A 24,258-nucleotide genomic window follows, 5' to 3' on the forward strand; every position below is an offset into this window, starting at 1 on the left:
GGCAATGTAGCTGGTTGGGCCAGTCTAGTTGCCAACACAGTAGAATTAGGGAAAAGGAAAACCGGATCTGGGGCCATGGAGGATACGACAATTCAGCAAAAGCTCACGGAAAGCAGGGGGACCACAGGAACCAGGCACTGGTTAGATTTCGACAAAGGGAGATGCCATGCACCGTGGTCTGTTCATAAGGAGTAGGCTTTTGTTTGGTTGGTTTGGAGAGTCAGTAAGCTGTCGCCGTAAGTCAATAACAAATAACTCTATATGCATGTCTACCCCAGTTCTCATGTGGGGAAAAAATGGGGATGAACAGAGAAAAGTGATACAGTAACAGCAGGACATCACAGCCACTGCCAAGCGTGGGAAACGAGTGAGCAGCACTGCTACAGGAATCAGGAAGAAACATTGCAGACATAACTGGTGGGGATTCTACCGTGCCCACACATTCTCATAGTGTCACTATGATCAAAACTGTGGATGACACACCCTTGGCCTAACTCACTGACAGATCCAGGCCTCAGAAGGTTGAGAAAGCAGTGGGAGCGGCTGCTAGTCTTGATTTATTTCCAGTTAACAAGGAGGAAGTGATGCGAGAAGTGGAAGTGATGGGTATGGAGAGATGTTCACGTCATCTTTATGCTCACGGCAGCCGGGAATGAGAAACCCAGTCCAGCTGAGAATCTGTAGTTCATGAACAGAGACCTCAAAATGCTGAAAGGTGAGCTGACATCTAAAAAAAAAAATATATGTCCTCCTTCTCAACTAAGGTGAGCCATTCTTGAAAATGGGGTCTGACACCACAAACACAATTAAATAATTAGCAGAGATGTAGAAGAATCACAGCAAGCTGACGTGACTGCACAGACAACTGTGAAGTGAACTCAGAGCTAGAAGGGACAAGCTACGAGGAAAGGTTCTAAGTGAGGCAGAGACAGATGTAAGTCTAAACCTAAACCCCAAGAAAGGGTGTCTTGCAAACAGAACTAAAGAAAATCATCAAATAATTTTTTAAAGGTTCTTTTTTGAAACAAGAGAAGGTTGACCAGCAGCAGAACAAAAGCAAAACACACCTACTCAACTCCTGTCCACTGGAGTGTTTAATACCCATGATGTGCGCTTAGCTGCTCAGTCGTGTCTGACTCTTCGTGACCCCATAGACTGTAGCCCTCGGGGCACCTCTGTCCATGGGGATTCTCCAGGCAAGAATACTGGGGTGGGTTGCCACGCCCTCCTCCAGGGGATCTTCCAAACCCAGGGTTTGAACCCAGGTCTCCTACACTGCAAGAGGATTCTTTAGCAGCTGAGCTACCAGAGAAACCCTAATACCCATGATACGAACAAATAAAGAAGTAAGACTTTGGGACTCGGAGAAGGAGACCAGCATTAACAAGGAGCACGGGATCCTCAAGGTCACAGAGCAGCTGTAAGAGGGTGTCTGGGTGTTCCACTGGCACGTCCATTTCCCACCCTGGAGGGAGCAGGTGCCAGGCTGTGATTAAAACTAAAATGCACATGAGATTATTTGTGGTCATCGTCCAGCATTCACAGAGAACTGAAGAGGTGCTGGGGCAAGGCTGATAGATAATGTGGGCCCTGGTTTCAAGACCAGAGAAGGAAGCTGACTCTTGCCTCTAAGGTGTGAGCTTGGGGGCCATCTTGTGCATGACTTTAACTGGGGTTACTGGCAAAATGGTCTATCTTTGAGCAAAAGTGCTCATCCCCAGGGTCAGCTTGATTTCCAAAGACAAGGTCTGTCACTCAGTGACACTATGTTTTTGGTAGGGCTATTAGACTAGGAAATCAGCAAAATAAATAAATAAATACAATAAAATAAAAAATGAACCTGTTAGCCATGGATCTGAGTTGCAAAAAAGGAGCTGACAAATAATGACACCTTTTTAGTAAGATGGAACATTGTGCGTAAGAGGATGACAAAACAGTAGTCACATGTCCACACGCCCAGAGCCCCGGCTGATAAATCACGATCACACAGGAGCAGGCCCCACATTTCTTTCCATGGCCATTCTGTTTAGGGTATTTACTCAAAAGGTAAACTAGAAAAAGGATTGCATCGAGGTTAAGTTTAAAGTAGAGAGAAGTGGTAAATCTTCTAAGCCAGTGTTTTCTAAATCTCAGTCTTGAGAGAAATGCTTTCGTAATTCTTATCACTGTGTACACACGGGTTTTTCTTTGATTCATTTTAAACTTAATTTTTTTTTAAAAAAAGAAGCTATTATTTGATGTGTTAATTATATTTTATACTATAAATTAGGTTCGTAAGAATTAAACAATGAAGTGAAAGTATAAAAATGCTCATCTGAGAACCACTGAAAAATCTTCTGGGCTGTCTCTATCGGTGTCTGTAACATGCTTTGGAAAAAAATGGAACCAGATGACATCACTGAGATACAAAAAACAACTCAACTGGCTGAGACCACAGGCTCACAAAATGACCTTGGGAAAAATCAATGTGAACTCCTGCGAGCGGGGGGACAGAATGCATCACTGGGGAGCGTGCTAGAGAAGACAACCGAGTGCACACGTGGAAGGGACTCCGGTTGAACTGACTGTGCAAGATGACGCAAGTGCCTGAGTCCCCAGTGCACACAGCCTCATGTAAGCCATTTCTAGGGCTTTCCAGGTGGTGCTGCTGGTAAAGAACACGCCTGCCAATGCAGGAGACCTAAGAGACACGGGTTTGATCCCTAGGTTGGGAAGACCCCTTGGAGGAGGGCATGGCAACCCACTCCAGTATTCTTGCCTGGAGAACCCCATGGACAGAGGAGTCTGGTGGGTTACAGTCCATGGGGTCACAAAGAGTCAGATATGACTTGGCGTGCACACATGCAGAAGCCATTTCTTTGTTGCAGCAAGTCCTGTTCCATGAGTCCCTGGCTCTCACAGAGAACATGGGGCTCAGTTCAGTGGGCACCTATGCAGGGATTCTGCCACATCAGACGAGGTGAGGAGAGAAACCAGGAGGTGAGAGAACAGAAGCCTGGCTACACAAGGATGAGCTGACTGCTTGAGAAGGGTCTCCCAGGAAAGATTGGGAAGCGGGGAAGGATGGGGCAGGTGGGTCATCTCCTTACAAATAGGTTCGACCTACTGGGCTCAGCCTAGGAAAGACCATCGGATGATCCGAGCTGTGCTGGAAGGCCCAGAGCCACCGCTAGAAGGTCAAGCACACGCTGCTCAAGCATTTGGAGATGAAAACAGCTTAGTCCTGAGCCAGATTCCCCAGAAGTAGAGCCCGGGATGGGGATTCAGGTGCACACGGTTTGCTGGGAGTGTTTTGGGGGTGAGGAAGGCAGAGGGGGAAGGATAAAGAGCCCAGCAAGCCTGTGCCCGCGGTTAAGTCTGGCCTTGGCCTGACCCCACAGGCAGCTCTATAACATGAATGGAACCATATTTATCCCACTGGAGGCAGGACCTGTCTTCTCTACCCACATCTGCCAGTCGATGACTGGCCTTTCCTGCAGGGTCTGTCCTCCTAAGTGTCACCAATAACAGGTCTCCAGAGAAGGGGGCCACTGAGAGGCCATCAGAACCCGAGGCCCACCCCAGACTGTGAGGAGACCTTGGTGGTTTAGGAGGATGGTCACTACATGGTTGTTTGCACTTGGAAATGATTGATGGGACCTGAGTTTTTGTAACTGATGTCTGAGTTCATTTTTTAAAAACTGTAAAAGGCCATTTTTTCTTCTGCTTGGCTCCTACTGTGTCCCTGACAGCCAGAACTTGCAAAAAATCTCTCTTCCTGAGATCCTAAGAGGCTCCTGTAATTGTTACTAAGTCCAGCAGGGACAGATCCAGGTTTTAGGGAGCCTGAGGCTTATTCTATTTGGGAAGCCTCTGTTATGGGAAAGAATACAAAATTACTAATGCAGGGAATTCCTGGCGGTCCAGTGGTTAGGACTCAGTGTTTTCACTGCCATGGACTGGAGTTCAATCTCTGGTCGGGGAACTAAGATCCTGCAATTCTGAAAATTGGCCCCATAGGATGGACAAAAAAAAAAAGCTACCCTCTGCCCCCAGACATTCACATGATTACTGTTAAAATTGGGATCTGTGACCAGCACAATGGTGACAGAAGATAAAAGGTGTGAAGTCTTCTGAGAAAGACCAGGATGGTTCTACAAAGACAGCAACCTCAGAGTTGAGTCTCGAAGGATAAGTAGACAGTGGAAGGGGTTCCTGTCAGAGAGAAGAGCATGAGAAATGCCCTTCAGAAGCAAGGGATGAGGAAGTGCTTTGGGGAGACCATAAATTCAATTTTTTTAAAAACTGGAATACAGTTGCTTTACAATGTGTTAGTTTCTGCCATACAACAAAGTGAATCAGTTATACATATACATATATATCCTCTTTAGAGTCTTCTCTTTTTTTTTTGGCCATGCTATGCAGCATGTGGGATCTTAGTTCTCTAAGTGGGGACTGAACCCAGGCCCCCTCCAGGGAATGCAGGTTTTAACCACTGGACCACCAGGGAAGTCCCTATAAATTCAATCTTGCTCACTATTGCTAGGGCACCAAGGGTTCTGTGGAAGGGGAACTGACTTTGCACAGAACAGACCATCTTGTAGGCCATGCCAGCTAATGAGGATTTGACCTTCTGGGTGATGATGAGACACCACTGAATACCTCTGAGCAGTAGGTGACACTTCAGGGGGCCACCCAGGGTGGGAGGTGGGAGGCTGATCCATGCATACAAAGGGTGGAGCATATGGGTGAGATTCTATTTAAAGGGTCAAGACTTGGTACCTGTGGGAGGTAGGTAGAGGAAAGGGAGTCCCAGGTAAGTTTCAGGTTTAATGTGCAAGAAACTTGGATAGAAGGTGGTACAATTCACCAATATACAGCATCCAGAAAAACAGCAGGTATAGTGGGAGAAATGAAACAGATGAATTTTGGCGCAGTTAAATTGGAAGAGGCTGTGGGTGGAGGTGACCAAGAGAGTTGGATGTGATTCTGGAGCTTGGGCGCATGGTCAAGGCTGGAGAGACAGTGTTGGCATAGGCAGGATGACCCACAGATGGCAAGGATGAAATCTGAAGTTAAGCCTGAGGATTCCGCTCAAGCATCTGCAGCCATGTCCTGGGACCAGCTCACAGCAGGTCCAATTAGTTCTCTAAATTAAGTCCTGCAAAACAGCTAAAATACGAACTAAAGAAAACGCTAAAGAGAACAAACATTATGGAAATCACATTGACACCAACTGCTCTTGTTTCCTGTCCGAAGCACGAGTGACAAGATAATCACAGCTGAACATTCACACCTACACTGTTGGTGGAATTGTAAGTTCACTATGGAGAACAGTATGGGGGTTCCTTAAAACACTAAAAATAGAGCTACCATATGATCCAGCAATTCCATTACTGGGCACATATCTGGAGAAAACTCTAACTTGAAAAGATACTGGTACCTCTATGTTCATAGCAGCAATATTCATAGCAGTCAAGACATGGAAGGAATCTAAGTGTCCGCTGGCAGAGCAGTGGATAAAGAAGACACGGTATATATATATATGATGGAGTATTACTCAGCCATAAAAAAGAATGAAACAACACTATTGTAGCAACATGGATGGACCTAAAGATTATCATACTAAGGGAAGTAAGTCAGACAGAGAAAGATTGAAGAGTCATGCCTAAATCACTTTCTGGCCAGGGCTCAGGCTAGCTAGTGATTTATGAGGTTAATAACAAGTAGGGCTTCTAGACTTGTCACAAGTCACACCTGAGGGAGCTGCTGGCCAAGGGGAGCTGAGAGCTCGCTGAACATGTGGACGGCAGGTGTTGGGCGCCTCCTCTCTCCCTGATACTGCAGACACTGATACCAGCTGTGGTGCTTTTTCCCAGTGGGGTCCCCAGCACCCTCTTCCACACAGCATCCTGCCCACCAGGTAGAGCAGCCCTACTCTGATTCCACCAGTGAAGAAGGGGAGACCCAGAGGCTGCTATCTATCCACCAGCATCAGAGCCAACGTAGCACATGACTCTCCTGAATTCCTCACCCACACGCTAACACTTAATTTCTAACTGAGCAGGAGGGTTACCGTGTTCTGGATTCCCCAGGCTCCAGATCATCAACAGGACAGACAAAAGCCGAACCTCCGGACGAGAGCTCCGTCATCCCAGGGAAACAGGGCTGGTGATCCTTCTCACTGCGAAGGTTAAGGACTTGTACTTCCTGTACATTCATCTAATATTTGCTCAGGCTTTCTGTTTGTGTGACCCAGTTCTGACCACAGGGCCACCACACCCAGCCCTCACCTGGGAGCACTGTTAGGGGTTGGCCTTTCTGCCTCCTGGCACATATGCTAACAGACTGACAGAAAAAATCAGGTGCAAACACAGCTCCCCAAAGCCACCTGGGGCTCAGACCAGAACATGATCTTCTGATACCTTGTTCAGTTGATCAAACTGCTTAACCATGGGTCCCTGCTCTTCAGTTGCTCCAGTCTCTTAAACTTGAAGAGGCTTCACTCAGAACAGAAAAATTAAAGAATTCTCCCAATTGTAGACGTCACAGCCATAACACCCTTAGGTCAGGCTGTATTAAGTGGGGACTGGTGGTCAAAGCTGTCAATCAATGTTGCTAAATGTAAGTTGAAACTTAGCAACAATTACTGATATAATTAAGGCATGACCCTGGGAATGTCTTTACAAGTCTGGCCTATGAAGAAAAATCCTTGGCCTTAAAATTTTATGAAATTAGACTCAAGTGAATTTGATAAACACATGTTGGACATAAATAAATCTGTTCCAAGTTTTTCAAAATTGCATCCATATATTAAGATTCAGCCTATTCACAAACATTACACATGTGCCCCAGGGATGGGGCCCTGATCAAATCTGATGTCTGTTTCCTCAGGGCACCTGAAAATCTTCTGAACCAAATGAGACCTCTGTCTTTCTAACCTGCCTGTGTGCTGTATTGTAGAGATGAAGCCAAGGAGTGTGACAGGCCATACAGACCCCCCCTAAACTGAGGCCTTATTCCTTCCCCAAAGGAAGATGGGGCAGCAGTTTTCACCTTTTCCTCCTAAACGCATGGCTGTTGGAGCTAATACCGACCATGGCACGCAAGGTGCCTGGCTGGGCTGTGACTAATCCATTTCCCAGAGGACCTGGTGGTTTGCTGAGCTCGGGAGGAAGTGGATGGCTATGAATCAGTGTCCAGGAGTGGAAAATACAATGTGATTCACATTAACTAGAGGAAAAGGTTGAGGGAGAAAAAACAACCAGAAATTAAAACCACACGCACTCTTATGCATCAGCAAATGCCACACTGAGCATGTCACTGTGACTTCTGCTTTTAAAAGTCCAAGGAAGGAAAAAAAAAAAAAAAAAGGCAAATTTCAAAACAAAGCCTAATTAAATTAGTTACAGCAAAGCTGAACTAGTACAGTGCATAATGTAGTTATATAAAAACAAATGAGTTCTTTTTAGTGAAGCTGGTACTTGTTACAAGAAAATAAGAAGCCAATACAATATTTGTCAATCTCAAACAGTCCTTTATATACCTTCATTAACTTTTGTTGAATAGTAGAAAACTTTTAATGTTAACTTTCGCTCAAACTGCACTTTTTCTTTGTAGTGAGAATTCTTGCCTCATTTAAGCCTTCTCTCAAGTAGCATCATTTAATTTTCCAATAATGAGGGATCTAGAAATGTAAAATGAAGGAGTGACAGTGGGGCTCCGTAGAATCCAATCAACAAGGAAGTAAAACCCAAACAAGAAACCTCAAAGCCACTGGGATCAATCACACCGAGAATCACTGCAAACACTGAAATCACTGGTTCTGAAGAGAGACACAGGGCTCAGACTTAAAGTAAGAGCAATTAAATATCCACACGAGGACTTCCCTGGTGGTCCTGTGGTTAGGACTCTGCACTTCCAATGCAAAGGGCATGGGTTCAATCCCTGGTCAGTGAACTAAGATCCTGCATGCCGTAAGGGATGACCAAAAAAAAAAAAAAAACCTCCCAAAACAAAACACTGAAATTGTAAAAATAGAATCATAACATGACTAGAAAATATGTATTAAAAATATATTATATATAAGAATCTATGTGGGCACAGATTATGAGTTTCTTTATTGGTGCTACATGAATTCAAATTAATTAAGAAAACCTGAACAAGCTTGTGCCGGCAGGCTCAGTTGTGTCCAACTCTTTGCAACCTCATGGACCTTGCCAGGCTCCTCTGTCCATGGGGTTCTCCAGGCAAGAATGAGAGTGAGTTGCCATGTCCTTCTCCAGTGACCAAGCCTGCAAGCCATCAAATGAAGTTACTATTTGGATAGGGTTTGATTTATTCCCAAGTGGATTTTAAAGTCAGGCTAGACCAGAAATGGAGTGAATGACGACCGTGTGGGGCGGAAGGTTTTGGGTGGATGTTTTGGGTGGGAGTGTTGTGTGACCTAATGAGTTTCTTGAACAGCTGTAATAATCAGTGGAGATGTTAGGAAATAAAGTGTCACTGATTTTGGAAAGTGGCACCAATCAGTGAAAAGGCAAAGTCAGTTGTGTGGAAGCAGTGGGGAAGAAAAAAGGAGGGAAGGAGAGAGGGTGGCACGGTCACCACCCCACTCCCATCGTACATGTCTGCGTGTTCCAGGGAGCTGAGCCCCAGGCAAAGAGTCTGGGTGAGGGCTGAAAATGTTTTATTTTTGTCTAACTTTCCCAAGTCTGGGAGTCTTCTTGGGTCGAGCTAACCCAATGACTGAAATCTGCATTGTATGATATGTTGTGTGAGCTCCTAAACACACATCTGCAGCTCCCTTTGCCAGTGAAAACAAAGCAATATTAGAACCAGCATTTGGGGCTCAGATGGTTCAGTCTCTGCATCCTGCATTTAATGCTACTATTTTCTATTCTGACCAACTTAGCAAAATGTGTAATTTACCAAGACTTGAAGAGATCACTCATCATTCCAAGTTACCCATCAGAAAGGCATTTTATAAACAAGTCTGGTTTTCCATAATTTATTGATCATGTATTTCCAAACATCAAACTTTCTAAAACATGCAGAACCACATCACAGATAATAAAGACTAGGTATTATTTTCCAGTTGATTTTTCTTGCTGTATTTTTGGTTATAAAATTATGATACAATGAATCATATGGACATTCAAATTTAATGCTTTTGGTAAGTTTGGAATAACTTTTTTTGCCAAAAAGAGCAATACAAATTTGTTATAGAAAAATTAGAAAACAAATTACTAAAATAAATTGCTTAAAACTATCATTCTATTTGTTAATCCTCTGTAGTACATCCTTCCAGAAGCTTTATGAATGCATCTGTCTCTACTTCCTTACTGGGTTTTATTTCATTTTGTAATGCTTATTATAACCTGCTATCTACTGTGTATTTATTTCTTCAATTATTTATTGTCTCTTTCTCCCACTTCTTTGCATCTGTTCCTTCCTTTTAAGAGAATAGACACCTTCTTGAGGGAAAGCACTTTGCCCTTTTGTTCACTACTAACTGCTCCCCCACCCCCAGACTCAAACAGTGCTTGATGCCTATTAGGAGTTATAAAGGCTCCGTGAATGAATGAAACAATGAACAGTTGATGCTCACTAACTATTTGGAAAATTGAAAGCTGCTAAGTACAACCTGGCTGACGTCAAGGAGATGGCAAGTAGGTGAGAAGGTCTTCTCCTCATCATCCTGATTCCCTCTGCTGTTGACTAAATCAGCCCATTAATGCTTGTCTGAATTCAGTATATGTAGCTACAGGCATGGATTTGGTTCATGTTCACAATGTGAGAAGTTACAGAAAGAAGAGAGCCGTGAAGCAGAGGCGAGTCTACAATCAGGGTCAGTGTCAGGGGGCAAGAGCAGGGGTCTGCTGGACACAGGTAAGTCTGTGCTCTCAGTTCCACAATGGGGACCACCCAGCCCTCCCAACCCTCTAGATCTGCCATGTGACCGGCACGCCAGGGGCCTCCTGACCGTACCCAGCGTGGAAGGCTGAGGGGGTGGAGAAACTTGTGCCTTAACTTAAGGAAGAGAGATACTAATAAGCTCTTTCATGCTTTTGTTTATGCAACATCTGGACACATTTTAATCACCAAATTCCCATTAACAGAGAAAAAGCGGCCAAGGAAGTATGCCTTCATTTAATAAAGAGCCACTGTGTCGTGACCAGACGACTTTTTCTGGCAAAAAAATCAAAGTTTGACCTTGCCCTTCCCTTTGATTCTTTTAGCAAGCACATCCATGCTGTGAGACGATTTCTGGGTGCACCATCCTGATGGGGTGTGGGGGCCAGCCTTTTTTAGCTTTTTATTTGGACATAATTTCAAACTTCCAGAAAACATGGCAGGAGTCCAAAACCCTTACTAATTAATAAGGAGACAAAAGGACCCAAAATAAACATAAGAAAAGATCGGAAGAGACACACTGCCAAGAAGATAAGCCAATAGCTAATAAGCACATGAAAAGATGCTCGACATCCTTAGTTACGAGGAAATGCTAAATCCGCAGTAAGATGAGACTACACGTCTATCACAATGGCAAACAACAAAAAAAGCTAACCACATCAACTGCGAGAATGGAAATTAGTCTCCCATTGTTGGTGGGAATGCAGTAAAATGGAGCAGCCTCCCTGGAAACAGGTTTGCAGTTTCTTAAAGAACCAAACAAATACTCATCCTATGACCGTAAACTTCACTTAAGTACCTACCCAAGGAAAATAAAAATCTATGTCCACATAAAGGATTGTATATGGATGTTCATAGTAGCATTATTCATAAAAATGGAACTGAAACCAATCCAAATGTCTATCAACTGTAGAATGGATAAAAAAAATGTGCTATATCCAATCAATGAAACACTATTCCACAGTAAAAAGGAAACAAACGATGGGCACGCTGCAGTCAGGGATGACTGAGAGCAACCAGATGCCGTGTACGATTCCATTTGAGTAACATTTCTAGCAAACTGTCAAAGTTTACTAAAACACCCATACCTGTACACTTAAAATGGGTTAACTTTATGATACATAAATTAGATCCCAATAAACTAATTTTGGCCTTCCCTGGTGGCTCAGTGGTAAAGAATCCGTCTGCAATGCAGGAGACGCAGGTTCGATCCCCGGGGTAGAGAAGATCTCCTGGAGAAGGAAATGGCAACCCACTCCAGTTTTCTTGCCTGGAGAATCCCATGGACAGAGGAGCCTGGCGGGCTACAGTCCATGAGGTTGCAAACAGTCAAGACACAATTGAGCGACTAAACAACATCAAAGCTATGTTTATAAAGGGGAATATATTCTAAAGATTGCTCTGTATTGTGCTTTTTCTCTACTCAGAACTATAACTTGAAGATAGTTTCATATCATCACCATAGTTCTACCTTTTTTGAAAAAGTGAAAATGTTAGTTGCTCAGTCATGTCTGACTCTTTGTGATTCCATGGACTGTAGCCCACCAGGCTCCCCTGTCTCTGGAATTCTCCAGGTAAGAATACTGGAGTGGGCAGCCATTCTTCAGGGGATCTTTCAAACCTGGGCCTCTTGCACTGCAGGCAGATTCTTTACTGTTTGAGCACCAGGGATGCTCTCTACCTTGATAAGTGGCTGTCTATCGTTTCACTGTATGACTGTGACGAAATTTAAATAAATAAATAGCCATGGGCACACACATAAATGCTCTCCTTTCCACATTCTGTCCTAAGGTCTCAGAGGGATTTCGCTTCCACTGTGCTCAGATTTAAAAGCTACAAGACCCCCTCCTTCCATTCCCCAAACTGCCCGGCACCCCGATATCAGATGCAAAGGTACCTCACCCACGTCCCCTTATCACTTGCCCTCCCATACATGCCACTTTTTTACTTTAAAAAAAAAATCAACATTACTTTTGTTTTGATTTTCTTTTTTAAATCACAAATTACCTACTCCAAAATATCCATCCTCTGGTACCTGTGGCTCTCTTTGATCTGAGGACAGACAGCAGGAGCATGTCTGGGTAGGCCAGAAGACCAAGGAGCTATTGCCTTGTGATGATCCGTGGCAATGATGAGTGGGAGTTGGTGGATGAATGCCCTGTGTCCTCACTCCCAAGGAGAAGTAATTCCAAGGGGAGATCAATGCCACCTCCCAGAACTCCTGGGCAGGCTGGACCCCAGCTGCCCACAGTGGTCAGGGGCTTGTGAACACAACTGCTCCCCTACTACATCTCACCTCGCCTCTCCCCCTGCATCCTTCCCACCCAGAAGGATGGTAGTGGTACTTTCTGGCTGGTCCTTGTGCATTCACGAAGATGGAAATCAGCCATAAAGTCCACAGGCATGGCAGCAGCATTTATAACGCACATGCTGGCATGGATGAGTTAATTAGAAAGCTCTGTTGGGCCAAATAGGGTACCATCACAAAGACCCTAGAGCACAGTCTTGTTTGAAATAGGGTACCACCGTGAAGACACTACAGTACAGTCTTGCTTGGTTGGCCAACATGCAAACACAGTATAAATAACTTATGAGTGTTTGGAAACACATTTAATCATTTGAGGCTTAGGTTTCTGCCGCAGACCTCCACTACGGGGCCAAGAACACAACTGTCAAGCCACCCTTAGCAGATGCTTTATGACTTAGAACTCACAAAAAAGCATCAGATGGCAAGTCTTTTCCATGCTCACTTGGAAAAAGCCCTGTAAATTTATGGCTGCTAATTCCAACCAACATAAAAGCATCGCCTCCTCTCCTTCCAGCTTCAACTGTATTCGTGCCAGATGGGAGAGCCAAGGTACCAAGAGGCAAAGAAATGACATTTTCACCAAACTCAGAGCACTCTCCCCAATTGTAGGAAACTATACACTTCAGTGTAATTGACAATTTAGTCATCCCACTGGCTGCTCTTATTTCATTCTGACGCACTTGAGCAACTGGTATGTGCTGATGCCAAGTAAAACCATTTCAGGCCGCTGCTGGGGAGGTAGTGGTTGTCACTGAGGGAGCCCAACAACCCCAGACGCCTCCTGAGTCCAGGAGAAGCAAAGCTGTGATACCAGAAGGGGCAGGATCGCCTGCAAAGGGCTGAGCCCCCAGAGGTTTCCAGAACCCAGGGCTGTGTAGCTTCTAATAACCACATCATATGGCTTCCTTGATGCTGCTGCTGCTAAGTCACTTCAGTCGTGTCCGACTCTGTGCAACCCCATAGACGGCAGCCCACTAGGCTCCTCCATCCCTGCGATTCTCCAGGCAAGAACACTGGAGTGGGTTGCCATTTCCTTCTCCAATGCAGGAAAGTGAAAAGTGAAAGTGAAGTCGTTCAGTCGTGTCCGACTCCCAGCGACCCCATGGACTGCAGCCTACCAGGCTCCTCCGTCCATGGGATTTTCCAGGCAAGAGTACTGGAGTGGGGTGCCATTCCCTTCTCCTCCTTGATGGCTCAGTGGTAAAGAATCCACCTGTCAATACAGAAGATGAAGCTTTGCTCCCTGGGTGGGGAAGGAAATGGCAACCCACTCCAGAATTCTTGCCTGGAGAATCCCATGGACAGAGGAGCCTGGTAGGCTACAGTCCATGGGGTCACAAAGAGGCAGACACGACTTAGGGACTGAGCGTGAGCACACAGAAATATCATTGAAGACTTGGGGTTTTGCCCAGAGTTAGAACCAAAACTGTCACTGGAAAAAGCCTTTAAATTTCAGCTTGTCTTTGCCCAATTTGACAGAAGCAGAGGCTGCATAAGAGAGGGACTTCTGGGTTCTGACCAAGGCCAAGGCCAACAGCAGACACCCCGCACCCAAGACAGGTGGAGTTCACTGCTCGGCCTCTTGACTCGGGCATGGCCCTGTGACTCACATTGTCAATATGATCACACAGGAGCACCAGTGAAGTCTCTGCATTTCTGCCTGCACCCCTGCCTCTCCCATGGTCATGAGAAGAGCTGCTCTTGGGCTGCCACTGCCCTCAAGCCTAGATTTAGAATGCAGTCAGGCGGAACAGGCTTGAGCCCAGACCTGAGCGAGAGGCCTTGCTGGATCAGGTTGGAAGCAGTGGTCCAGTCCAGCCCAGCCCGGATCAGCCACACCCCTCAACCCTCCCCGCAAGGTCTGCAGAGTCGTCCAGCTGAGTCCACCCTAGATCAGACCAGCTGAGGCCAACCTCTACAGAGTGTGCTGCATAAACCCTTATTATGGGCTTCCTTGGTGGCTCAGATGGTAAAGAATCCGCCTGCAATACAGGAGACCTGGATTTGATCCCTGGGTGGAGAAGATCCTCTGGAGGAGGGCACAACCCACTCCAGTGTTCTTGCCTGGAGAATCCCATGAACAGAGAAGCCTGGCAGGCTACAGTCCAGTTCAGTTCAGTTGCTCAGTCATGTCTGACTCTTTGCGACTCCATGGACTATAGCACGCCAGGCCTCCCTGTCTATCTGCACTCCCAGAGTCTACTCAAGGGGCTACTCAGTGAGCCTACTCAAGGGGTTGCAAAGATCAGACACGACTCAACGACTAAGCACCCAACCTTGTTTCCACTGTGTCTGAAGGCAATTTGCTGTACAAGATGAACTAATGCAGAGAACAGAGGGAAGTCTAGGAAGCCAGGAGTCCTGCTTCCTTCCTCCCTTCCCTGGACAAATGGGGCGACTTACAGGATATAATTGTGATGATCACACTTGCTTCAAAAGGTCCCCACTATTTCTCTAGGAACCCCCCAACTTCTGTGTCCCTTATTGGGACAATTCCTAGATGCTCCCTACATGGTCTGTCACAGGTTCCCAGCAAGACTGAGCCCTGGTTACCCACAGCAGTCCCCTGCTCAGGGTCCCACCTTGAACAGCCTCCCACTTCCCCGCCACACCCCTCACTCCCTCACTCTGCCTCCGTGCATCACTGCCCATAGAAACACTTGCACTGACTGTTCCGTGGTTAAGCCTCTGAGCTCCCAAGGCAGGAGACACGGGTTTGACCCCTGGTCAGGGAACTGGATCCCACATATCTCAACCAAGAGTTCGCATGCTGTAACTAAGACCCAGCACAGCCAAATAAATAAAATAAATGCTTTTAAAAAGATCACTCCTGAAGAACTGAGATTTTGAATTTTTAAAAAAAGAAACACTTGCACATAAATGCTCGACTCAAACTAACACATGGCTCACTTTACAAATAACGGGAAGCACTTGAATGTGCCAGGCATCACGACACAGAGGTGACTTCACCTCTCTGTGCCTCAGCTTCCTCATCTGTAAAATGGGCTCAAACCACTGCCCACCAGGGCTGCTGTGAGAAAAGAATGTGTAACGCGCATCAAACAAGACCTGGCTCATGGAAAACCTTCAATAAACGGTACTATTTTGAAGCAAGAATTGCTTCTCCTTGGGCTTTCCTTGTGGCTCAGACAGTAAAGAATCTGCCTGCAATGCAGGAGACCTGGGTTCGACCCCTGAGTTGGGAAGATCCCTTGGAGAAGGGAAAGGCTACCCACTCCAGTATTTTGGCCTGGACTATACAGTCCATGGGTTTGCAAAGAGTCGGACAGGACTGAGCAACTTTCACTTTTCTTCTCCTTATTACCAACAGGCTTCCAAGCTGCATCCTCCTATTGGAAGGAATGGGTAGAATGGAGAAAAAGAAAGCCAGAAAAAAGAGGATGAAGAACAAGGAATATCTTCCATCCTCATGAAAGTGAAAATGTTAGCTGCTCAGTCATGATCGATTCTTTGGGACCACATGGACTATAGCCCCGCCAGGTTCCTCTGTCCATGGGATTTTCCAGGCAAGAACACTGGAGTGGGTTGCCATTTCCTTCTCTAGGGGATCTTCCCAACCCAGGAATCGAACCCAGGTCTCCTGCACTGCAGGCAGATTCTTTACTGTGTGAGCCACTTAGGGGCTGGATGAGATCCTCCCCATGAACCCACTTTAAATTCCTCCGCCAGCTGGTGGCAGCATTTGCCTTTAACTAAACATGAGCTGGGCCAGCAACAGGCATCCTCCATGGATTATATTTGGTTCAGGACATTCTCCTTACTGAGAACCAGAGGCAGTACAAGAGGGGTGTCTAGGTGAAGACACAAGCCACCGATCCCATGAGCAAAGGCTGACAGTGATGAGAGCGCATGAAAGGTCACATTTCAACATTCATACCGAAGTCAGTTCTCCCGCGTTGCACGTCTGAAAATACTTTCCAGTTGAATAACAACCCACAGAGAAAAGCAACGCAGGGCCCCGCTGGTTCCTGTTATTGTTTAGCTTACTGTTGCATCTTGTGGAAGCCATTTATTTATAAAAGTGAGACCCAAAGATGTTTCATCTCACAGGAAAAACAAAGGAAGTGACAAAGAAACCTTGACCTCAAAAGACAACCCCTTAGCCCCGTGATAAGACTTTAGTGTTTATACCTGGAATTTTGCACTTCCTTATGTTACCCTCTTCCTTCTCAGGAAAATTCATACTTCCTGCTCTTTGCTGTTGATTTAGCTCACATTTATCCACTGTCTGCTACAGATTAGAGCCTGTGCTAAAAAAAAAAAAAAAAAAAAAGAACAGGAGACACCAATCAGGCTCTGGTCTCATGGAGCCTGAAGCCAAACATGGGCAACCCAGAAACATGAACATCACTCCACATGCTATGAATCTCATGTAACATGAGCAGACACCATGAATCTAAGCTCTTGGTGGGGTGGTGGTGGGGGAAGCAGGCAGCCTCATGAGAGGACTGTAAGGCAAGACCCCAGGGCCTAGCTAAGGGCTTCCCAGGTGGTGCAGTGGTAAAGAATCTGCCTGCCAGTGCAGGAGATGCAAGAGACACAGGTTTGATCCCTGGGTGGGGAAGATCCCCCAAAGGAGGAAATGGCAACCCACTCCAGTATTCTTGCCCTGAAAATGCCATGGACAGAGTAGCCTGGTGGGCTACAGTCCATGGTGTTTCAAGAGTCAGACATGACTCAGCAATTGAGCATGAGCAATGAGTTTAGCTAGGATTCAGATTAAGAAAACAGAGTCACAGCAAACTATACGTACGTAAATCTAGTTCTCCAAAGCCGTGTTTGCTCGTCTGCCTGCTTCAAACGGTCTGCCTTCTCTGAGCAGAGCTGTGTTTGAAGGGCAGCTCCTGGTCCAGAAGGAATGGGCACTGGGGTCAGAGTTAATCTCACAAGCCTGGCATCAGAGAGCCCTGGGGGTTCACATCCCAGCTTGTCATCTGGCCTTGGGTGAGTCACTTTGTCCCAGTTCCACCCAGCAGCTCAAGACTGGAGGCTGGAGCCACCTGAAGTCTCCCTCACATATCAGTGGGGCCTGGCACACACACACACACACACACACACACACACACACACACACACACGCAGGGCCTGGGCTGCCTCACAGCGTGGCAGCTGGTCTCATCGGCAAGCCTGCCCTGAGCCTGAGAGCCAGCAAGGAGCCACGTTGGTTTTGCTGCTCTCGGCTTCAGAGTCACTCAGCGTCGCCTCTGCTGCCTTCTCTGTAAAGGTGGTCACTGAGTCCCCACCCAGATTCCAGAAAGGAGAAAGCAGACTTCCCAGATTGAAGGGACCCAGGGAAACTGTGATCCCCCACAGTGACCTATACAGATGTCCCTCTGACGTTCAATCCCTTTTGTACAGAGATCTATGATTACATGAAAAAAAAAAAAAAAAGATGAAAAGTGGGGATGGGAAGAGAGGCAAGTGGGGAATGTACCTGAAAGAGGAAAAAGATTTTTAGGTTGGGACGGGGCCACCATCAGCACCGTCTACTCTCAGTAATCAGCCAGCTTCGGTGTTCTCATTTCTGAGATGAGAATGAAACGAGTTAACCCATGAAGGGCCGAGCCTGCCACGCAGTCGGAGCTCTGTTACTCTGAGCGCTTACGGTGAGCTGTCCTGACCTTGGTTTGGCCCCGCTGCTTACTGCATCACGACAGGATCCCTTAGGTACCTGAAAATAGGTAGGCATCCTCCCTGACCCTTTCGGAGAGAGGTACCATCCATAGCAGCACACCACAATAGAGCACACAGGTCCCCACGCACAGAAGAATTTGGAAAAGAGGATCCAGGGCCTCAGGGCACAAGGCTTTAGTTGTCACTTACCCTTCACGCCAGCATCTCTCAGTCCAGACTCCACCTGCTCACCATCCTGAAAGGGCTTAGCGGGTAACTTCCGCAGTGGAAGGTCAGAAGTCCGCAGGTCCTTTCTTCATCTGCAATACACGGAGTTGGCCGTTTAGTGTCTTGTATGCATTTTTTAAATGTCACAGGGCTTCCCTGGTGGCTCTGTGGTAAAGAATCCGCCTGCCAATGCAGGAGACACAGGTTCAATTCCTGGTCTGGGAAGGTCCCATGTGCTGCTGCGCAAATAAGGCCATGAGCCGCAACTATTGAGCCTGAGCTCTGGAGCCCGGGAGCTGCAATTACTGAAGCCCACGAGCCCTGGAGCCCTAGCTCAGCAACAAGAGAAGTCATGGCAATGAGAAGCTTCCAAATGAAAACCAGAGAAAAGCCCGAACAGCAACGAAGACCTAGTGGAGCCAAAAACAAACATAAAATTTTTTTAAAATGCCACAAAAACCACCCAGGGACTTGCCCATCACTTGGCTGGGAGGGGTTGCTGAAAGCTGAGGCACAGTCATCCTCTGTGTCTGGGGAGGGGGGCAGGGTGGATCCAGGAGCTGCAGATACCAAAACACACCGTGCCTAAGTCCCTTATTAAAAGGGTGCAGTAGTAGGTGAATGAAAGTGGCCCTGTATTGGCGGTTCTGTGTCCACAGATTCAACTACTGTAGACCCAAAGTTTGCAAAATTGAATCCAAGGACGCAGAGGGCAGGCTTACAGGATGGAGGGCAGACTGTACGGCTAAGAGCCTTTCCTTCCTGTTTTGATCCCTTTTCCCACCTCCTGGTCAGGTTATGAACAGGGGACTTGCCTTACCAGAATGTTGTTTATATCCCTATGCTGATGCTCAGATTTCTAAAACTCCAAATAGTCTTCTGTGGTAAAAAATAAAAGTAACTATAAACAAGGATTCTGTCTTCTCCATCCATCAAGTGACAATTTGTTCCTTTACCTCTTGCATTACATCTGTTGCAACAATTTAAAGAGTCCTGCAATCTGCAAGTGTAGGATTTGAAGATGAAACTAAGTGCAATATGAAATTCTCAAATGACCCTGTATCTTTTTGGTCCTGTCAACACCCTAGCCTTTACAGAATTACGTAAGTCCATGAATGCAGTCATCTTGCTTACAAACAAACAGAAAACAAAACATAAACACTAAATCAAGGCTCAAGTTTCCTTTAGCAACCTAAATATCCAGACAAACAAATGGATAAAGAAGATGTGGACTGTAGCCCACCAGGCTCCTCTGTCCATGGAATTTTCCAGGCAGGAATACTGGAGTGGGTCGCCATTGCCTTCTCCAGGGGATCTTCCTGACCCAGAGTCAAACCCTGGTCTCCTGCATTCCAGGCAGATCCTTTACCATCTGAGCTGCCAGGGAAGTCAAGGATGTGGTACAGACAGACAATGGAATATTACTCAGCCACAAAAAAGAATGAAAAATCTGCAGCAGCATGGATGGACCTAGAGATTATCATACTAAGTGAAGTAAGTCAGACAGAGAGCCACCATCTGATACCACTTATATGTGAAGTCTAAAAACATAATATAAGTGAACTTACTCACAAAAGAGAAACAGATTCACAAATATAGAGGACAAACTAATAGTTACTAAAGGGGAAAGGAGGGGAAAGGCATAAATTAGGAATTTGGGATTAGCAGGTACCCACTACTATATATAAAAATAGATAAACCACAAGAACCTACTGCACAGCAGAGGGTATTCTATTCAATACCTTGTAATAACCTATACTAGAAAAGAATCTGAAAAGGAATATGTATAACTGAATCACTTTGCTGTATACCTGAAACTAACATAACATTGTAAATCACCTACACTTCAATCAAAAAAAAAAAAAAAAAAAGAGTATGTTACTTGAATCTTAAAAAAAAAAAAAAAAGGTTGAAAAGAACAGGCTGCCAATGGATTGTCCCAACAGTAGTTAAGTGTCAAAAGAAAACATTGTTCCATAATCCTAGTAAATTGGGAAATGAGGAGTTACACAGAGTAGAACAGGTTACTTTGTTGCAAGATTTCTAGGGTCTCTCTGAATATGACCTGGAAGAGTTTAAGTATGTTCCAGCTCATATCTTCCAAATTTTTCTGCCCAAAGACACCTCAGGGTCAAGCCAGCTGTGAAAGATGGTGATCTGGCATATTTTTTCTCCCTCTCTTTTTCTTTCCTTTCTTCCTCTCCTTTTCTTTAATTGTCTTAGGGAAAGGCATTGCCATCGCTCTCTCTCTAGAGGAAAGGCTAGAGAGGATGCTACAAAGCAAACTGCCACAGCCATCAGAGGAAGACCCCTGATGGCCGGGCCATCCAGTAGAGCAGCCTCCAGCCCTGCGTGGCTATGGATCACCCAAGCCATGCAGAGTCCGAGTTGAGATGTATAGAAAATAGACATCAAGTTTTGAAGACTTAGTACAAAAAAGTAAAATACCTCATTAACAATTTTTTACACAGACCTCATGTTGAAATATTTGATACACTGAATTAATTAAATAAAATATATTATTAAAATTCATTTAACCTGCTTAACATTTTTTTAATATAACCACTAGAAAATTTAGAATGACATGTGGCTCCCACTACATTTCTATTGGACAGCATTTCCCTATGGAATAGCCCTCAAGGCCTTCCTGGCTCCTGGCACACCAGAATACAGTTGGTGTATTTGGTGTCTTCTGAATACACACATACACAAAGACACACACACACACACACACACGGAGGATGCTTAGCCTAAAACCCCTTGTTCTTTGATGCCAGCTCCTGCTACAATCCAAGCTTTCTTTTAAGCTCTATCTCAAAACAGAGCAGGTCATGGCTGGCATGTATGAAGAACTGATGACACGCCAGGCACTACAGCATGTACTATCCCCCTGATGCTCTTAAGCCATCCCAGCAGCTGCATGAAGAGACTAGCAACAGATTCTCAATTTACAGCAGGACAAAGTGAAGTGACCTGGTATTGTCGGATTGGGCTTCCCTCATAGCTCAGCTGGTAAAGAATCCACCTGCAGTGCAGGAGATCCTGGTTAGATTCCTGGGCCGGGAAGATCCGCTGGAGGAGGGATAGGCTACCCACTCTAGTATTCTTGGGTTTCCCTGTGGCTCAGCTGGTAAACAATCTGCTGCAAAGCAGGAGACCTAGGTTCAATCCCTGGGTTGGGAAGATCCTCTGGAGAAGGGAAAGGCTTCCCACTCCAGAATTTTGGCCTGGAGAATTCCATGGACTGTAAAATCCATGGGGTTGCAAAGAGTCGGACATGACTGATCAACTTTCACTTTCACTTTAGCACCATGAGCTACTCATGGCAAAACCCAGGCTTGTCATCACTGTCCCCACGTTTAACCCCCTTGGTGGTCCTCACCCCCTCCCCACATCTGCTCTGGGGTCCCGGGTATCATGCTCCTTCACTCCTTTGAAGCCTCGCTACACTTGGTTAATACATCTTAGTTTACATACATTTCCACAGCATGAATTACTACGTTGTACTATTACAATCTCAACTTTGTCTGATCCACACAGTTTTCTCTGAAGACCATGATGAACTCTGCTCTTGCTTGAGTCTTCACAGAAAATGGCACTTTGGGGCCTCCGTGACTGTTTGACTAATATACAGAGTATTATATATTATACTTGAATGTCCTCCTCTCACAACCTTTTACAAATTACAGACTTTTGCTGGTGAAAGGGGAATAAGAGAAATTGATGTGGATGCCCACTGCTGACAAGCAGAATAAAATTAGGGGCAGGGCTTCCCTGGTGGTCCAGTGGTTAAGAATCCACCTGCCAATGCAAGGGACACGTGGGTTCGATCCCTGGTCAGAGACGATCCTATGGGCAGCAGAACAACTAAGCTAGACTACTGAGCCGGAGCGACCTGGAGCCTGTGCTCTGCAACAAGGGAAGCCACTGTGATGAGAAGCCCACGCACTGTAGTTAGAGAGTAGCCCTTGCTTGCTGCAACTAGAGAGAGCCCATGTGCATCCATGAGCACCCGGCACAGCCAAAAATAAATGAGAATCATGACCTGAAGTACCTCAAATCACTAAAAATTAGAAAGAAACTGGGGGCCAAAGAGAGCAGCTGAGTGTCTGTGGTTCCCTCCAGCAGGACCACCTCTAAATACCTTCGCAGTTTCTCTTTCAGCTCACACTGTCAGTTTGACCCTGTCCTTAACCTTGTCCCCAGAAGGCATCCTGTCCCCTACCTCCCTGACCACAGAAAATTGCCTGAGAAGAAACTGATGGGGGAGGGAAGGAAAAAAATGCAAGGAATTAGGAGAGTAATTACGGGTATTTCCAAAGCAGGAACATTTCTGGTAAGTTTAGAAGACTCTCATCCTTTAGCTACTTTGTTGTCAGAAATGGGCACCCCCAAAAAAAGTCAGAATGAATATCCCCTAGAAGTTACAATACCTATGAAAAACAAGGATTCAAATTTGTTATTTTCTATTCCCTTTCCAAAGACTTTTGTGTAATGGAGAAATTTTAGATGTTTCCAATTGCTTTAAAACAGACTTACTGCTTAACTTTCCTTATGCAATGATCTCAGTTTTTCCCTCAGAAGCCAGCTTGCCATGACTTCATGAAATTTTTCTCACTTCCGTGGAAAAATATCCAAAGACGGGACACACCTTCTCTTCTGTGGATCATTTTATTCTGATATGTATTCTTGCAAAGGATAAGCCAAGAATTCTGTTGCCCTTTGATGATCTAAACCTTCCCACTGTACTAACTCACTAAATTAGATTCTTTGATCTTTGCTTAAATATGTAAGATTAAATTAAATAAGATCAACAAGATTGTTTTGAATAATCTTCTCAAATAGGTTCATTGTTTTGGAAACATTCTCTCATCTTCAGAAATGACCAGCAGGTCTAGGAATGCATATATATCCGTGATAATTCTGTAAGCATTTTTTTTTCTGTCCTGCCAGTTAAGGAAAGGGGCCAGTAAGAACATTTGTTTATTCATTTTATGGATATTTGTTTATTTTGTTATGGATATTGTTTATTCATTTGCTGGATTTTGCTCAGGGTCTCAGCTGGACACTGCAGGCACACAAACAGGGTCCTGTTTTGAAATGTGGCGATCTCAAAGGGATGCAGAAGATGAGGGCAGTTTCAATGAGGGGGCAGGAAGAGAGGCATTTTAGAGAAAACCACTTGGTCAAAAGCAGATGTGCCAAGGTCAAAGGATTAGGATCATCGTTGGCCCTGGGAGGACTGGGGAAGGAAGCAGATAGGCAGCCCAGGAAAGGGCCTGGACCAAGGGGAGGGGGGCTTCCACTGTACAATGTAAACACAGCAGAGCTACTGAAACCTGTTGCAGGGTGGGCTGCTGGAGGTGGAAGGGCCTCTTAAGGCAAATAATGAAGGCCTGAACTATGGACTACGACCTTGAACTAGGCAAGATGTTACCTGACATGAGAGCTGTTATGGAAGACTGCTGCTGTATATGAGGAAGCTCTAACAGGCCCCCAGAGAGGACAAAGAAGCCTTGAAAAGCAGCTAGTGTGGGCGGGTAGAGGATTAGTACATCTTTCGATAAGCTGAGTCTAAGTTGAAAAGTCCAGCGCTAGTTGAAAAATTAAGAGGAGTAAATGTGTATTTCTGTTTCAGGACAGAAAGTCCCCTCCCCGCAAACCCACAGATATACAAATCTGTGTATATCTCTACACACAGATAAAGAGTAAAGGAAGAACAGTCACAGCCGCCCTTGTGATCAACAAAGCCAGGGGTCAAGTTTCCTGTGTGGGAAGCAGGCATCCTGACCACTGGCCTTACTAAGACGAGAGGAATTGCCGGTGTGAGTGGGTGTTGCATTTTTTTTTTTAATATAATTTTTTTATTAGATTATCAGTTCAGTTCAGTTCAGTCACTCTGTCATGTCCAACTCTTTGTGACCCCATGGACTGCAGCACACCAGGCCTCCCTATCCATCACCAACTCCCAGAGTTTACTCAAACTCATGTCCATTGAGTCGGTGATGCCATCCAACAATCTCATCTTCTGCCATCCCTGTCTCCTCCTGCCTTCAATCTTCCCCAGCATCAGAGTCTTTTCAAATGAGTCAGTTCTTCGCACCAGGTGGCCAAAGTATTGGAGTTTCAGCTTCAGCATCAGTCCTTCCAATGAATATCCAGGACTTATTTCCTTTCAGACTGACTGGTTTGAT

General features: G+C 45.5%; 1 protein-coding gene across 8 annotated transcripts in view; it reads right to left on the minus strand.

Moving 5' to 3' along the window:
• RIN2 (Ras and Rab interactor 2) overlaps positions 1–24,258 on the minus strand; it is a 211,035-nt gene that overhangs the window by 163,242 nt on the left and 23,535 nt on the right. For 4 of the 8 annotated variants that reach the window (XM_025264175.3, XM_044927992.2, XM_025264169.3 and 1 more), the window contains exon 2: positions 18,047–18,156. Coding sequence is in view for 2 of the 8 variants with exons in the window: in XM_025264172.3 (XP_025119957.1) it covers positions 16,355–16,406 (52 nt within the window). In the remaining 6 variants the exon portion in view is untranslated. Of the gene's footprint in view, positions 1–6,055; positions 6,165–16,354; positions 16,474–18,046; positions 18,157–24,258 lie in introns of those variants that run through there. The other 4 variants (XM_025264172.3, XM_044927989.2, XM_025264173.3 and 1 more) reach the window with 4 other exon arrangements.

Source organism: Bubalus bubalis, chromosome 14 (assembly GCF_019923935.1).
Source record: "Bubalus bubalis isolate 160015118507 breed Murrah chromosome 14, NDDB_SH_1, whole genome shotgun sequence".
NCBI lineage: Eukaryota > Metazoa > Chordata > Mammalia > Artiodactyla > Bovidae > Bubalus > Bubalus bubalis.